This window comes from Glycine max, chromosome 10, assembly GCF_000004515.6.
Source record: "Glycine max cultivar Williams 82 chromosome 10, Glycine_max_v4.0, whole genome shotgun sequence".
Classification (NCBI taxonomy): Eukaryota; Viridiplantae; Streptophyta; class Magnoliopsida; order Fabales; family Fabaceae; genus Glycine; species Glycine max.
The window spans coordinates 51,378,383-51,394,556 of record NC_038246.2 but is presented as its reverse complement, the minus strand read 5'-3'; the positions used below and the strand labels follow the sequence as shown (position 1 = coordinate 51,394,556).

The following is a 16,174-nucleotide window of genomic DNA, read 5'->3' as shown; positions in this document are numbered from 1 at the left end:
CTTTGTTATGGGAACACAAGATGGATTTCTAAAATCAAAGAACCGTGTTTTTCATAACTTATAATTTACAAGTAACGTATCTGATGTCCCTCTAGATTACAACAGTCGTGCGGATACTGAGATGGAGCACTTTATCACCATCTTGTATTTCGAGCCATCATTATTGTTGAAATTAAAGATTTCCATGTGATCAGGATGCCTTGCAGTTGCAGTAAAAACCTTTTCAACCTGTTTTGGTTCCATTCCATTAGGTAATAGGTAATAGGTAATATTAAGGAGCTAAATCTAACTAACACAGATTTGGAAATTTCTGTTCCAGATGCTTATACCTCCTTGATAAGGGTTTCTGTATGGAGTATCTCAATATAATTTTTAGCCTTTTTCCTGCTCCCTTTTTGTGACAAAGTGAAATCTTTCTTAGGCTGCACCTTCGTCATTCCCCTACCTTTACGAGATATTCCTGGATCTTCACCCTCCCAACGAATAGATAGTGACTAGGATTTCATCACTGACTGAGTTAATTGTTAGCAGCAACAACACAAACTCTCGAGTCTAATTGATAAAGAATAATGAATATGAAAGTGAGGAGACACTAAGCGGGCAGATAGGAAAATCCTCGAGTACAATAATAATAATACATAGTTTGCACTCAAAATGAACAAAAAGTTTTAATAAATAGTTTATATAAAACAAGCTTATTTAAATTTCTCTGCTATTAATGTGGTAAATATTGACAGATGGAAACACTAAAGCAGAAATCTATGAAAATAGAAGGATTTCATAACAATAATCCAATATCTCACAATTCAACCGATTCTGAATTTAAAGAAGTTACAAAATTGTCAAGTTAGCAGGCCTCAGGAAGCTAGGGCAAAAGATGCACCACAATATGTTGACAGTTACAGCATCATGCTTAGGATCCCAATAAATTAAGTGAACCAAAACTTGAACATGTAACTATGTATCTTTGAAGTAGAGGTGTGGCCTGATTTTTAAAAAGAATCATCCCACATATGCATGAAGTTTCATTGTTAGCATTAATTATAGATACACAGAAAGGAAATCACCAAAGCAAATGTTGGTCCAAGATAGCAAAAGGACATCGACTATATGCCAATCCCTTCAACCACAAAAACATACTAGATTTTAGTTTTAGGCAGAAAAATGTTCATTTCATCAAATTCATAAGATACTTCATACCGATTTCAAGGTACCAGATTCAAATGAGACACATGGTCACCACGGGAAATGTACGATATGTGAAAACAAAAGGTTCTGGCTATGCTTCTCAGGAGAAAAATATTGCTTAAATAGAAAAGAAAAAAAAAAAAGAACCAAGCTAAACCTAGATTGTTTGTGAATGATAGACAGAAGAATATTAATATCGTAAAATTTTACCTCTTTAAGATTGACCTACTCCCATGTTTCATTTGCTGAATTCATATCATAGACCAAAGCATGCAGTCCCTACAAAATATTTAAATAGAAATATTAAAAGGAGTCCATGTATTCCTCAGTTTCTAATAGTATACCATAAACCCACCTCAGCAGCATTATAATCCGTTATAACAGCTTCATAGAAGTGGTTGTCTTCAGGCCACCTTGTCCAAACTTTGCTTCCAATTCAGGGATCATAAGAAGCTGCTTCAGCAGGTCCTTTTGCTGCAAAGCCACCTGAAGAACCCCCCTGATTAGTGACCAGGCTTCAGCTTGTAACTTGTAAGTCCTGTAGAAGGGAACTGTATGGACATAATTGAGGATGCACAAATCAATGGGTGTTTTTTAGAATGGGATAGAATGACCATAGAGGAAGTGTAACTCAGTATTTTTGTTTTCTTGATATTCCAAAACAAAAAGGCTTACTGATTTTTGCTTTTTGGTCTTAGTTCCTGATGGAGGTCCATGCTTCAATGCGAATGATGATGGTTGCATAGATGGATCAACGGCAGGAGATAGTGCACCCAAGGATAATGAAGCCACAGATTTTGATGTCTTTTGTTTCTTATGAGATGCTGAAACGGTAGGGCTGGTATTGCGATCATGAACTTTTTGGGCAGTACTTACTGTTCCAGGTTGGAGCCCATTTCCTTTTCTCCACTCCCTAACAGCACAATTGGTTACACCCCATATTGAAATGCAGAACAAACCACAGTTTTCTCAATGCTATACAGAAACTGCTCAGTAGAATATGATAAAATATAATATGACCTTATCCTGTGGATGATGTCATCGGCATTGACTCTTGATAGAAGTTCTCTGTGTTCTTCATCTGATACTCTTAGCTCCTTCCTAAGCTCTGTAATTAAACTTTCTTTTTCCTAAAGTACATAGGAACAAAAAAAATCATTGTCAATCCTATCCAACATACTTAATAGAAAGACAAATCAATGAATTGAGGCAAAAGTACCCAAGTTATTGCATCAGATTGGGCTTTAAAAGCCCGCAGGACAGAGGTGTATGCTTCTTGCGCAATGTTATGGATTTGTGTTTCCATGTCGTTCTGCATCCGAGGATATGGACCAGAGCCTACAATTGCAGATCTTACATTTCCAGTTCCAGCAGCATGTTCTTGTCGTTGAAATCTATTTCGACATTGATGGGAAGGAGGAAGATCATCATCTGTTCCTGTGGTTATTCCAGATTATGGAAATTAATTGCAAGCAACCTTTCGAAACGTTCACTCATCATTCTATGAGATTTAGCTTTATCAAAGAAATTTAGGACAGTAGAACAGATCACTATCATGGTCTGTACTCAACATTGTGCACAACAATTATGCCTATGTGATAGATATCTTGTGTTGAAAGGAAAGAAAAAGATATTTTGTAGGAAAGAAATTGCTGCCTTGACTGCTTTGTGTGAATTTGGTATTGGGAAGCTGGTAGTGGTACTTATTTTGATTATTAATGGTATTCCCCCTGCTTCAAATGCTTGACAAAAAAAAAAAAATGAAAATATGCTCATTTCAGTTATGAATCAGACATGACACATGTCATGAGTTTCCACTTTTTGGTCATATAGTCTGTTCTTTTCATTCTGATTTTACAGCAAGTGTTCATTATCAATGACATGGTCAGTGATTGGACTCAAGATGGCAGGCAGATCACAAGGACAAAATACAGCTAGTTCATGCCCTTTGTTCTTGTTATTTTCCTGACCCGTTTTCTTTGAAACACTATTAACTGCTCTAGTATTTAGAATTAAAAGTAATAAGAAAAATACTAAATCAGCCTTGACTGTATTCATTTCTGGGATTTAGGATATAAATAAGTAACACCAAACTTCAATAAGTGAAGAGTCAAGACCACAATCTGTGCATAATATAAAAAATTAGAATTAGCATAAAGGAGGGGTAAAATGAAGTTATTCAAGTCACTTGCTCAGCACCTGCATAATGTTGTAACCATATATAATATGTGTGTATATGTAACGGCATGAGTTACAATATAAACCAGCGAAGAATCACCAGTATATTATCAAAACAGTTCCTAACTTGAAGTTAACTTGGCAGTTTGATAAAGAGGACCAAAATCCTAATTCCCAAATTAAGGTCCAAACTCGTTCTAGTGATTATCTATTCAAACACCTTCTCCAACATCACAAAGCAGCTACGATTATTCTCAATATTGAGTCAACATCTCAAATGAAAAATTCACAAAGTTGCAGTTTCAGGCAACAAAGTTTCAACTTACAACAACAGCAGCAACCAAACTGTTTCTTCAGGAGGTATACGTGTCGTGTGGTGGACTATAGAAAATAGGGAGGTGTTAATTAATTAATTGAAAAGGTAATGATTTTGGGGACGAACGAAGATATGAGATTATGAAATGAAATGAGATAGTGTCTCTCACCATTTCAATGGATCAGTGTTCTCTGGAAGATCTGTTACACTCAAGTCTCTCCTTCCGTTCAAGTACACAACCCTCAATTTGGCATGTGGGCTGGGCAATGACGCTTGGTGAGATACTGAGTTCAAAATCTGAAAGGTGGGAACTTCAACTCAAAGGAGCATGGGTGGTGGGTGGTGGAGATTGCTGAGCGTACTGCTTCCCTGATTGCCAGATGACAGGGGGTTGGTTTCACTCATGGTGTGCTGAACACGGATAACATGAGCATTTTGGGTCTTACAATAGATTATGGCCCATTTGGATTTTTGGGTGCTTTTGATCCTAAATTTACCCCAAATTCTACAGATCTTCCAGGTCGAAGATACTGCTTTGCAAACCAGCCTGACATTGGTTTGTGGAATATTGCACAGTTCACAACATCACTACAAGCTGCTCCTTTAATAAATGAAAAAGAGGCTAACTATGCTATGGAAAGGTAGTAGTAACACTTTCTGATACCATTTTTTAACCTCAGAGGAGAAAATAGGTGTGAATTGCCTTTAAATGTTTCGCCTCATGGTTGCTTTGTTTCAGATATGGAACGAGATTTATGGATGATTATCAGGTTATAATGACCAAAAAGCTTGGCCTCCCTAAGTATAATAAGCAGATGATTAATAAACTTCTTAGCAATATGGCCGTTGACAAAGTTGATTACACAAACATCTTTCGTACGCTTTCAAATGTTAAAGCAGAAACAAACATTCCAGATGATGAACTGTTAGTCCCACTAAAATCAGTACTGTTAGATATTGGTAAAGAGCGTAAGGAAGCATGGACCAGTTGGTTGAAAGCCTATATACATGAGGTACTGTTATTTCATGTATTTTCTTTTGGTTAAGTTATCCACTTGTAGTAAAAAAATGAATGTAGACGGAGTATGAAGCATTAATAGTGACTTTTCTTCTTTCTATCTCTGTGGCTTGCATGCAAGTTGCATATGCATGACGTTTTCTGAGGAAGTATTTTTCCATTCTTGAAACTATGTCAATATTCTGGTTTGGTGTGTATTTATGATGAACCTCTGGAACTTTTTGGTTTTTTGTTTCTTTATGCTGTTTTTAGGTACTCATCCATGTGCAAAGCCATCCCATAAAAAGTCTAGTTTGTTCCAACCACATCACATAAATCATCTTTTACATTCTTTATTTCCTTGGCTGGTCTAAAAGTTTCAAGTAACAGAATCTTGCATCAATACTGGTCAAATTTATGGTTCATTTATCTTTACTAACCACCAGTTTGCAAGAAGCATACAACCTTTTTTCATTCAGATTTCAGAAGACAAGCAAGTACATAGTTAAACTAGTTGATGGCTTTGCATATTACTGGGCTTTCAAAGTAGTCATGTCATGAGATTTTTTGGAAACCTTAGAATTTGATTTTAGTTGGGCCCCTCATCACAACCATGCGATAATCATCAACTGAACCTTTTCTTCTTATTTAAATAATGATGGGTATTGCACAAGAGAATTGGTGAGTTGATAAGATGTTGAATCTCTTATGCCATAAGCTGCAGTAAGAATGTGTTCCTGATTAATGGGAATGCTCAAACGGACATTGAAGCCAATCCTTCCACTTAAGTGCTTTTCTGTTCAACTGACTTTGAACACGTGCAAATAATAAACCAAACACACCAAATCAGATAAACAAAATGTGTCGTGCTTTTGTCATCTAACATTGTGGTAATGCAGGTCTCTACCAGTGGCATTCCTGACGATGAAAGGAAGATCTGGATGGGTTTGGTGAATCCTAAATATATACTGCAATTGATGCTGCAGAAATAGGTGATTTTGGAGAAGTTCGTAGGCTGCTCAAATTAGTGGAGCATCCTTACGATGAACAACCAGGAATGGAAAAATATGCTCGCTTGCCACCAGGTGTATGCATGCTATCTCATGAGGCTCCCAGATACCAGATTTAGGTCTCAAAACACAAAAACTAGGAATTAATCAAGAGCAAAAAAAAGTAGCCTGTTTGTATTACGGCTCTCTGTTTTCACTCTAGTTTAGTTTTACGTATTAAATTTGCTGTACTAATACTTGATGTTTGTCTCACTGGATTTTTTCTTTGTAGGGAGGTGATAAGGACAAGCGCAGAGAGACACTTGACAAGGAAGATAAATTAAAAAAGGTGTGACTTTGTTGGTTGTCTATCTATGACTGCAGTTTTTGGTTAATGATTCCATTACTTCTGATCATTTAATTAACAGTTCCATTACTGAAATTGTTATTTCTGGACAAGGCTCGTAGTTAAGTGTTAACTCCTTATTTAATTTATTCTACCATTTTCATTGATATTTTTTAGTCTGTAATATTCACACATTACATGTGATATATTTCTCCTTTACTTTAGATTTTGGATCTTATCATGCACATGGCCATGAACTTTTAGTTTTTCATATCTAATGGATTTGGTTGACTTTTTAACTCCATTTTGTTTATTGGATTTCATGTTGTTAGTCTGTCAGCATCAATGAGTTTCTGAAGTCCCCCGAGTGTGAAAGTTACTATAACGCGGGTGGTCGCAGACGTGGTGCAAGAGGAGGTTATGGTGGCTATGCAACTGCTAACATTACAGCTCCATCAATTGAAGATCCCACTTTGAGGGTCAAGTGAGAATTTCCAGTACTGGGCTCACATTTTTATGTACTACCTCTCAATTTTGGTTCTCTGCTTTGAAGCAGGAAAAAGAACTATGGTAATTGGATTTCCTGGATGGGCAGTTTTTTTTTTTTTTATTTTAAATTTAACGTCTAAAAGTGTAAGTTTAAATTGTTTCTTTGTGGCCCCTTATTCCCCTCTATATTGAACATGATAGATTTTCTAGATTTTTTTTTTTGTTTCGTATATTCTTTATCCTTGTCGTGAACAACGTAAACACATGCCTGAAATTTATCGACCATTACCACGAGTGTTTAAGGATATAGTTTTTTTGAGTAAATTACAAATACCATTCCTGAGGGTTGTGCTTATTACAAATATCGGTGTAATTTAAATAATTTATCTATAAATAAAAAATATAAGTGTTTAGAACTAATTAGAAAAAAATTATAAATATCTAAAATATATTTTTGTCAATTAAATAAAATTAAAATTCATATAAAAACATCATATAGATGTGTCTATTTTTATCATTATATATTTTTAACTACTTCAATATTAACAACATACAACTATATTAATATTAAATTACACCGATATTTTTCATATCACTAAAGTATTCTTTAATTACACATGTATTTTTTTTTTATAACTCTACAGAAAGCTCCATACCTTAACTTTGATCCTTCATCACCGTGAGTCATTTAACTCCCCTTTTAAAGATTTTTTTTTTCTTTCTAAAATGTCCTAATCTTCTTCGTGGACACTAATTAAAAAGATCTGAGTTTGAAGAATTTTTTTTGCAGAAAGAACAAATTTCAACTCCCAACAATACATTTATTATTCAACAATCCAAATAAACACCCATAGAATTAGTCCAAGAACAAATTCAGAACTACATGCAGTAATATGAGTCTAATTCACCTTCTGATGAGAATTTCGTTTCCAAATCCATTCCCAAAGCGTACACATTGCTAACCCAATTTCTCAAACTCACAAAAAAAACTCTTGTTTATTGCAATCGTAAACCCACAAAGAGCACAGAAAACTTATGTACCCTAATGAGCTTATTCACGTTTGAAAAGAAGAAGAAAAAGTCTAAGGTGCTTAACCAATAACAGCTGTGACTTTTTTGCAGAGGATCAAAGCCGCAACACTCAAGTGAAAAAATAGCTGTGAACCCCGTAAGGCGCTGTGTTATTACCGTGTCAGTGTATCTCTGATACAGTGACAAAACGACAGAGAAAAAAAAAAAAAAAGAAGTAAAAATACAACAAGAGTAGAAGACGCCAAGATTTTTTTTCTTAGAAAAATAGTAGTAAAATACAATTAATGATGAATCATGTCAAAGCACTGGAACATTAAAAAATAAAAATGAAAAAAAATGAAAAGCCATTAGCTCTCTCTCGGAAGCAGAACAAAACAAGACGTCTAGAAATTGGATTGATCCTTTCTCTCTCTCTTTCTTCCCAACTCAACTCAAGTCCTCTTCCTTTCACTTTAATCCAACAATAATAATTATTCGCAAAAAAAAAAAAAACACGTTGAACAGATACCATCATCATTCATCTTCATCCCCACATCATCAGAATTTCAAGGTGGGTTCCCTTCATTTTCTGCTACAGTGTTTGGTAGCATGAGCAAAACAACAACAATACCTTTTTCTTTCACAATTAATCTTCTTGAGATTGGATTTGGTGTCTTCTTATTTATTCGTTTCGGCATTAGGGGGTTGCTAGGTTGGTGTCGAATTAGTCTTTCGTTTGTCAAAGTGTGCTGCTTTGACTTTTATGCACCTTTTATTTGGTGCCAAATTAGCGTTTTCCACGACTTCAGCTTGTGGGCACACTGGATTGTTCCAAAGTTTGTATTTTCGTCACCCAATTGTTTTTTTTTTTAATCACTCGAGGTACTGCAGTTAATTTTTTTCTACTGTTTCAGATTTGTTTTCTGTTAGTATATCTGGAAGTCCAGGAATTATCTAGATTTGAATTGTTTGAATTTCATTTTTGTCGAAGTTGAGTTTGCTGGTTATCCCTCATGTGAAGCGACATGTCTCTTTCTTTTGCAATTCGTGTTTTGATTGAGAGTCGGAGTAGTTTAGTTAGTCTGCCTCCAGTCAAGCAAAGATTGTGTTTTTGATTCTGTGAAGTATTTATTTTGGTCATGGTCCTTAGGTCTTGTATTGCAAGGTTATTGAGGATATGATATGATGGTATGTGTGGAGTAGAGCCGGTGTTTGTGTAGAAGATGAGAAGGGAACAGCAAGAGGGATGCCGAGCTTCAATTCACAATTGCCCAATTCCGATGCGTGGTATATTTCCTCTTAGGCCTTAGCAGTTACTCTTAGTATTAGATTTCATTGTTTCAGAAGCGGTAGGACCTAAATTCCGTGTAGTATGCAATTTCATAAATGTTAAATCTGTACCATTTTGTGAAATCCTACTGTCTACATCCCCCCACCTAAATTTCTTTTGTTCCGCAGGTCGTTACTCCTTTAATGGATATTTGGATTCATTGTCTAAGCAATAATAGAATATTCACTGTGAGGAGAAAAAGCATCTTGGATTACTAGTATATTGCAATATTCTAGTTTTTGTTTTTGCTTCCATCAAGTTTTAGAAGCTTAGGTTTTATGTGCTGTTGTTTGTCTGAAAAGAAAGACATGAACTGACTTGTGTGAGGCTGTTAGCTGAAATCTGACATTTTTTTTCAGCTATACAGAGGGAAGCACAATTGATTCTATTTGTGTGTCTGACTTTGATCAATCAGTTGGATATCGCATAGAGGATGTTGTTGCCTTGAGGGGAAGTAAGTATTCTTATTGTTGGAGATTCCTTATTGACTAGTGATATAGTGTATGTAATATAAGTGAGGGGCAACCCTCACTTCATAGCTAGCTTTTGGGGTTGAATTAGGTTTAAATCCAATTTATAAGAGTGTATTAGGGCCTATTTTAGTGGTCATTGTTAGGCCTATCGAGCCACTTGTTATCGATGTCTGGTTCTGTAAACTTCATGCTTGAGATGTCTAGCCCTTGATATGAGGGGAGTGTGTTAAAGATCCCACATTGACTATTGATATGGCCAAAATACTGTGTATAAGTGGGGGAAAACCCTCTTATGAGCTAGTTTTAAGGGTTGAGTTAGGCCCAAACCTAAATTCTAATATGGTATCAGAGTTTATCTTATTGATTGTTGTTGGGCCTATTAGGACACTTGCTATTGGACCAGCTGCATATGTCCAATCCTGCAAATTTTACGCTTGAGGTGTCCAATTTTCAGCATGAGGAGGGTGTGTTAGAGATCCCACATTGACTAGTAATATGCCCAAAATAGTGTGTATATAAATGGGGGACAACCCTCACTTCATGAGTTAACTTTTGGAGTTGAGGTAGCACCAAACCTAAATTCTAAAATGGTATTAGAGTCTATCCTATTTTGTTGGGCCTATCGGGACATCTGTTATTCATTCAGTAGTAACAAATTAGTATGGACACACAATAAAAAGCAATGGCCACTGACATATTTCTTTTTAATTTCATGTAATTTTACACAATTTCAATTTCATGTGTTAGCCACAGCCACACAGTGGTAACATGTGACAACTCAATAAGAAGCAATATTCATTTTCAAATTTCTTCTTTATATGTAACTTTACAGAAATAACTTCATTTACAAGCGTTATCACAGAGGTCGATCAACTGAGATTGGTCAAACTTGATTCTGTGCATTAAACATTTGCTTTGGACATTCCCTTGCATTTAAAGCAATATATTATGTATGAAGTCCAAATATATACACCCTTCCACAACTAAGTCACTTGTTGTTTCCATATCAAATGATATTGCGCTAGGGTCCAACCAATATTGCTATCTATCTGAAAATAACAAAAATATGTCACAAATGGGTGGGATTGCTATTGTCTTTCCCGGCTCAAGCAAAAGCTAGCACCACCTTAATATATGATGGAGTATATAATTAGTACAGTATAATTATAGTGCTTGTTTTGTTTCTCTTATGACCGGTGTACAATTAGTTAGAAGCAGTTACTTGATTGCTATCAGTTAGCTTGTTAAAGAAGCTTATTTTGTATGATATAAAGAAAACACAAATAACAATGTATTTTTTTTGTTTGGTTGAGGAGAAAAATGGAAAGAAAAGGGGGAGAGTGGGCAAATTCTTAAAACATATTCATTACTAATAGAAGCATGAGAGCAATTTTCATTTTTCTTCTTCTTCTTCTTTTATTTTTTATTTTTTTAGTACAGAAATAATGCTAAGCTAAGCTCTATCAAGAAGCAATTCATAAATTGAAATGATCTCCAACAAATTGTGAATTGTTTATGCTTGATAAGAGGGAGGAATAAGAGATTTAAAAGTTCCTCTAGGTGTTGTGTAGCAAAAGAAGCAATTAGAGAAGTGAATGGAACATGAAATTAGATTAGGGTAAAAGATCGAGAATTGAACAAAAAATATTTCATTTAAGGTATTATTGTCTGTTACATGTAATTAAATGGACTTTCTCTCTAAATAAACTTTATATTAGTTCTTCTCAATAATTTATGTCTTTTGTTAAAATTAAAATGCCTCTTCTCACTTCTCAGTGATCTTTATTATTAATTTTCCCTATGCTATAATGAGATTTCTGTTCATAAAATTTTATTTGTTACAATGATTGATATATGTCAGTGCATTAGTTCTCATAATCTCATCAATTGCATGACAAGGAAAGCATTGATAAATATATGGCTAACTGCCGTGAAGGATAACACAAAGGAATAGTAATACACTCACAAGTGCATGCAGCTAAAAGATACGCAAGCTTTTACTCTTGAGTAAAGAGCTAGATATCCAAGTTTATAATCTGATTGATTGATCTGTTTATTTTATTCTTGCTAACATGTATAGACTTTTTCTCCATCCTTTCATTCTCTAATAATATTATCTGATATGTGGTTCAGACTCAGTTTTTGACTCACTAAGTAAGTAGCCAAACAATTTCTCGGGTTCCTGTTCAAGTTGATTCCTTTGATAAGGTGACTTTTTCTAGTTCTTTTTGTCAATTGAACTTTCAGCTTGGTAAATTAGGTGATTGCTATCTGGTTAAAACATTATTTTATTTCACAATTTTTCTTTCTTTTCTCTTTGCAATTTAGTTACCAACTTCACTCGATAAAAACCCATTAACAAACCAAACAGAGTGACAAAGTTTGCAATTACAAAAGGTTCAATTATCAAATCTGGTCAGTGGTGATACGGAACACCAGGAAGAGTCTGCCATGGCTGACGCCAGTCCTAGAACTGATATTTCTACAGATGTTGACACGGATGATAAGAATCCACGGGTGAAGTTGCATTTTACCTTTCATGGAATTTTCTTCTTTCTTGATTTTGAACCTGTTTAGATTGAACTCATCATCAAGGATTCAACTTTTCCATTTTGTTCCTTAAAATATAGGTTTTTTAGTTGATATTCCTTACAATCTGACATTTGTGCATTCCTTGTGTACAGTTTGATAGAAGTCAGTCCCTTGTTGCTGTGGCTTCTGACTCCAGTGACAGATCAAAGGATAAATCAGATCAGAAGGTAAAGTGTATTTTAAAGAGTAAATGGCCACTTTGGCACGTTAAAGATATACGCAACATCAATTGCCCCTCCTATTATATATACATCAAATGGCCCTCTGAAGGAATATACAACATCCAGTTGGTCCTTTAAGGACTAAATGACATCATTAATAAAAATTGACGGACCAATGTTGATATCAACTTATAAAAGAAGTATCACTGTAATATTGTGTGTATCATTGAAGGACCAAAACAAATGTTTACTCTATTTTAAATTTTGTTATGCGGTTATCATCTAAAATTTTAAATGGTATTTGTTACATGATCATTGATTTTTTAATTATTGCAGAGTCTCCGGAGGCTTGCTCAGAATCGCGAGGCTGCAAGAAAAAGTCGGTTGAGAAAGAAAGTAGGAATATGTACTTACATAATTTTTGTTAATATTTGTTGATACAAGTGTATATCTTTTTTCTGTTTTCTTCTTTCTCCATATAATTAATATTACTATGGCTTCATTGTAAATCACAAAGACAGGATTGGATTTTTAATGGGCATATATAAATTTGATGGAGATATTGCATGTAGTTCTGATTCTCATGGTGGTATATATTCTCATCTATGTGATTTTATCTATTTGGATGATCAGTTTGGGTCTACAGATTATGTAGGCCTGCTGACAAACTGAGAGTACAATGGACATTGATTTTGTTCTAGTAGAATATTTTCTTTTTTCATAGAAAAATCAATTTGTCAAAGGGGAAGGTGAAATGAGCAACTAGAGGTAAAATAGGATATCATAAAAAATGGAAAGTCGTAGATACAAAAAGGAATATGAAAATACTCAAGAATTCAGCTAGACTGCTCCTGGCTGTTTGCTTAATTCTCCCAGGTAGGGTACTCAACAATACAGTTGAAGTATACTTCCTTTTATGGTGAGAAAATACAGAAAATGAGTACCCACTTTTTTTGAGCTCTGACTAATTTAAACATATATTTTAGTAATTAAATATTGTGAGTACTGCATTTATTTTTACCCTCTCTAGTGTTATATCACTGGAAGTTAGCTGGAATTTTCTTCCTAACTACACTTATAATGGAATCTGTGAAATGATAAATCTGGATATTCAACCTTTATAGAATAGAGTGCTTTAGAATGGTAACTTGTTATTTTTAATGAGTAGGGTAGTAGTGCAATCCAATGATTCTTATATTGTTTTAATTTGTTTGGCCTCTATGATACTTTTTAGAAATAATTATTTTTACATCACCCCACTTAAATTAAAATGCAATACTTGATACGATAATGACATTACTCCACAGGCTTATGTTCAACAGCTCGAAAGTAGTCGCTTAAAGTTGACCCAACTGGAGCAAGAGCTTCAGAGAGCTAGGCAGCAGGTAGGGTTCAATTATTTATTGGAATTAGATTCTGTTTTTTTTTTTTTTTTTTAATGACACTTTGGCCAAGCAATGGGCATGGCATGTTCAATTTAAACTCAAATCTTTTGTTCTTTTCCTGTAGGGAATCTTTATATCAAACTCAGGTGATCAAGCACATTCAATGAGTGGAAATGGTATCCTGCTTTCTTAAATATTTTATTCATTCCACAAGTTTTAATATCAATGTCCATAAAATGTAGTGTTATTATTTGTGTCTGTTATGTTGTACCAAATTATTTCAGGAATGTTTTAACTTTTAATTTCTCCTGTTATATGATATATGAGATAATAAAAAACTATGTTGTTTTACAGGGGCTATGGCATTTGATGTAGAATATGCAAGGTGGCTGGAAGAGCAGAATCGACAAATTAATGAGCTAAGAGCAGGTGTAAATTCTCATGCAGGTGATACAGAACTTCGCATGATTATCGATGGTATAATGGCACATTATGATGAGATATTTAGGCTGAAGGCCAATGCAGCTAAGGCTGATGTCTTCCATTTGCTGTCTGGAATGTGGAAGACACCAGCAGAGAGGTGTTTTCTATGGCTTGGTGGTTTTCGGTCATCTGAACTCCTCAAGGTGAGCTGATTTGTGATTGTAACCCTTCAGTTTGCTGCTCTCAAGGTTTGTTGAAAGACATTGTGGCTTTTCTAAAAAGTAGTTTTCTTGGTAACATACAGAGTAAAGTCTCTTGCAGATTTTGGGACAATTATAAGATGTCCAACTTGTTTTAATCTGAGAGTTCTGTAAAAGAGTAGTTGTACACACATTGGGGGTTGACATGTTGCATCTATATTTATAGTTGCTTGCTGATATTGCTGGTTGGTCAAGAATTTAGAGTGTTGGATTTAGGATTCTTATTATTGTGCTAGGAGTTTTATCATACTAGGACTGTTAACAGTAATTGTATTACACTTGTACTTGCTAGAATATTAGTCTAAATATGTTTGTTAGGTTACTCTGTGAATAACAAATATCTAAGTATGCTAACCTAATTTACATAAGAGTACAAGGAAAATGTGGAGAAGAAGAGAACAAATGATCCTCAATCAATGAAGCAGTGTATTAAGAAAAGAAAGCAATTAGTTAAATTACTGTTACAACTCAATCAATCTTAATGAGGAAAAACATTAAATTTATTTTATGTGTGGTTAAAAACAAGAATTTATACTAAAACTTCGTAATCTTAACTCAAAGTCTCAAACTATCATTTTTGGGGAGAAATGATCTTAACTAGTACCCGAGGTGTACGCGGATTTAGCCAGTCACGTTGGAGCCATATATATCCATTTTTTTTTATTTAAAAAATAATTTTGGTATATAACCAAGGATCTATCTTGTTTGGGGGCGTCTAGATTAACCTTGCTGGGAGTGTTTGCTATTATTTTATGTACTTTCCTCTACTTGGTTGGTAATAATACAGTCTCCCTTTATTAGATAGGAATTGTTCCTATCATTTTTTGAGTGCTTCAAAACCAATTGAAACCTCTCTAGACGTGGTTTTGAGATGTGGAAATATTACACAGCTCAAATCTTAATGGCTTGAAACCCTTGCACCAAACTTCAATTATTCATACTATAAAAGGTGATTTATTCTCAATTTACACATGATAATGCATATACATGGTTTATATCTTTGTCTTAGAACTTCCTAAATACCTGTTTCTATGTGTCTCTCATGATTATTGTGAATTTGTGATAAACAGAATTTTTATTTGTGAGGTCTAGAGTCAGTTAGTAGTTTGACCCTTGACTTGAGTGGCATGAATTTGGTTGCAGCTCCTGGTAAATCAGTTGGAACCTCTGACGGAGCAACAGTTAGTGGGTATCACCAACTTGCAGCAATCTTCCCAACAAGCAGAAGATGCTTTGTCTCAGGGCATGGAAGCATTGCAACAGTCCCTTTCTGAGACATTATCCACTGGATCACTTGGCTCCTCTGGTTCATCAGGCAATGTGGCAAATTACATGGGTCAAATGGCTATGGCCATGGGTAAACTAGGGACACTTGAGGGATTCATTAAGCAGGTATGCTTTTCTTACTCACATGTGTGCGATCAGTTTGGTACATATTTCTCAAAGAAAATGCTCTTTCATACAGCATTTCATGGCAGATTATTGATAACAAACATCACTATTAAAATAACTTGGCTCTGTTTATTTTTGTGGTCATTTGAAAGGCTGACAACTTGCGCCAGCAGACGTTGCATCAAATTCACCGCATATTGACAACTCGGCAGTCGGCTCGTGCACTACTTGCAATACATGACTACTTTTCTAGGTTGCGTGCCCTTAGCTCTCTTTGGCTTGCCCGCCCAAGAGACTGATGGGGGTAAATAGTGTGTCATTAATTTTCATGGATCTGGCACCAGAATCCTTTGGCATAGGTTTTTTACTCTTGCAATTTTACTGTGTTGTAGTTTTCACATTACTGATATTAGTTTCAGTAAGTTATTATCTAGAAACTGAATTGGTGACATGACAAGGGTATGTATTTTGTTTATTACTACTAACGTAATAATATTGTCTATTGTAACACAGTTGAAGGAATTTAGATGATTTTATACAAAAAATGGTTGGGATGTGATAAATTTGAATGTTTTGTTCTGTTGCTAGAAAATTTCCATCTATCTGAATTTGTATAACTTGGACAAAATGTATTTTTAATTCTT

The 16,174-nt window shown here is 34.8% G+C and overlaps 2 protein-coding genes and 1 pseudogene across 2 annotated transcripts; 2 read left to right on the top strand and 1 right to left on the bottom strand.

The window, feature by feature from the left end:
* Nucleotides 1–48: 48 nt before the first annotated feature.
* Nucleotides 49–4,172, bottom strand: LOC100778450 (protein EMSY-LIKE 3). The gene is given in 10 exon segments (XM_041006236.1): nt 49–228; nt 330–494; nt 1,054–1,120; nt 1,241–1,467; nt 1,544–1,624; nt 1,864–2,026; nt 2,122–2,318; nt 2,408–2,625; nt 3,693–3,747; nt 3,852–4,172. Coding segments are annotated over 8 exon segments (1,131 nt in total). The 5' UTR covers nt 2,507–2,625; nt 3,693–3,747; nt 3,852–4,172; the 3' UTR covers nt 49–96.
* On the top strand, nt 4,109–5,015 carry LOC102663557 (protein adenylyltransferase SelO). The gene is made up of 3 exons (XM_041006235.1): nt 4,109–4,323; nt 4,422–4,695; nt 4,953–5,015. The coding sequence occupies exons 1-3, from the start codon at nt 4,109–4,111 to the stop codon at nt 5,013–5,015; spliced, it is 552 nt and encodes a 183-aa protein (XP_040862169.1).
* A 3,079-nt stretch (nt 5,016–8,094) lies between these two features.
* On the top strand, nt 8,095–16,042 carry LOC100777918 (transcription factor TGA2-like; annotated as a pseudogene).
* Nucleotides 16,043–16,174: the final 132 nt, after the last annotated feature.

Coding starts and splice junctions, on each gene's coding strand:
- LOC102663557 (XM_041006235.1), top strand. CDS start 4,109: ATGAGCATTTTGGGTCTTACAATAGATTATGGCCCATTTGGATTTTTG. Junction 4,324..4,421: donor GCTAACTATGCTATGGAAAG/GTAGTAGTAACA, acceptor GCTTTGTTTCAG/ATATGGAACGAGATTTATGG. Junction 4,696..4,952: donor TGAAAGCCTATATACATGAG/GTACTGTTATTT, acceptor TGCTGTTTTTAG/GTACTCATCCATGTGCAAAG.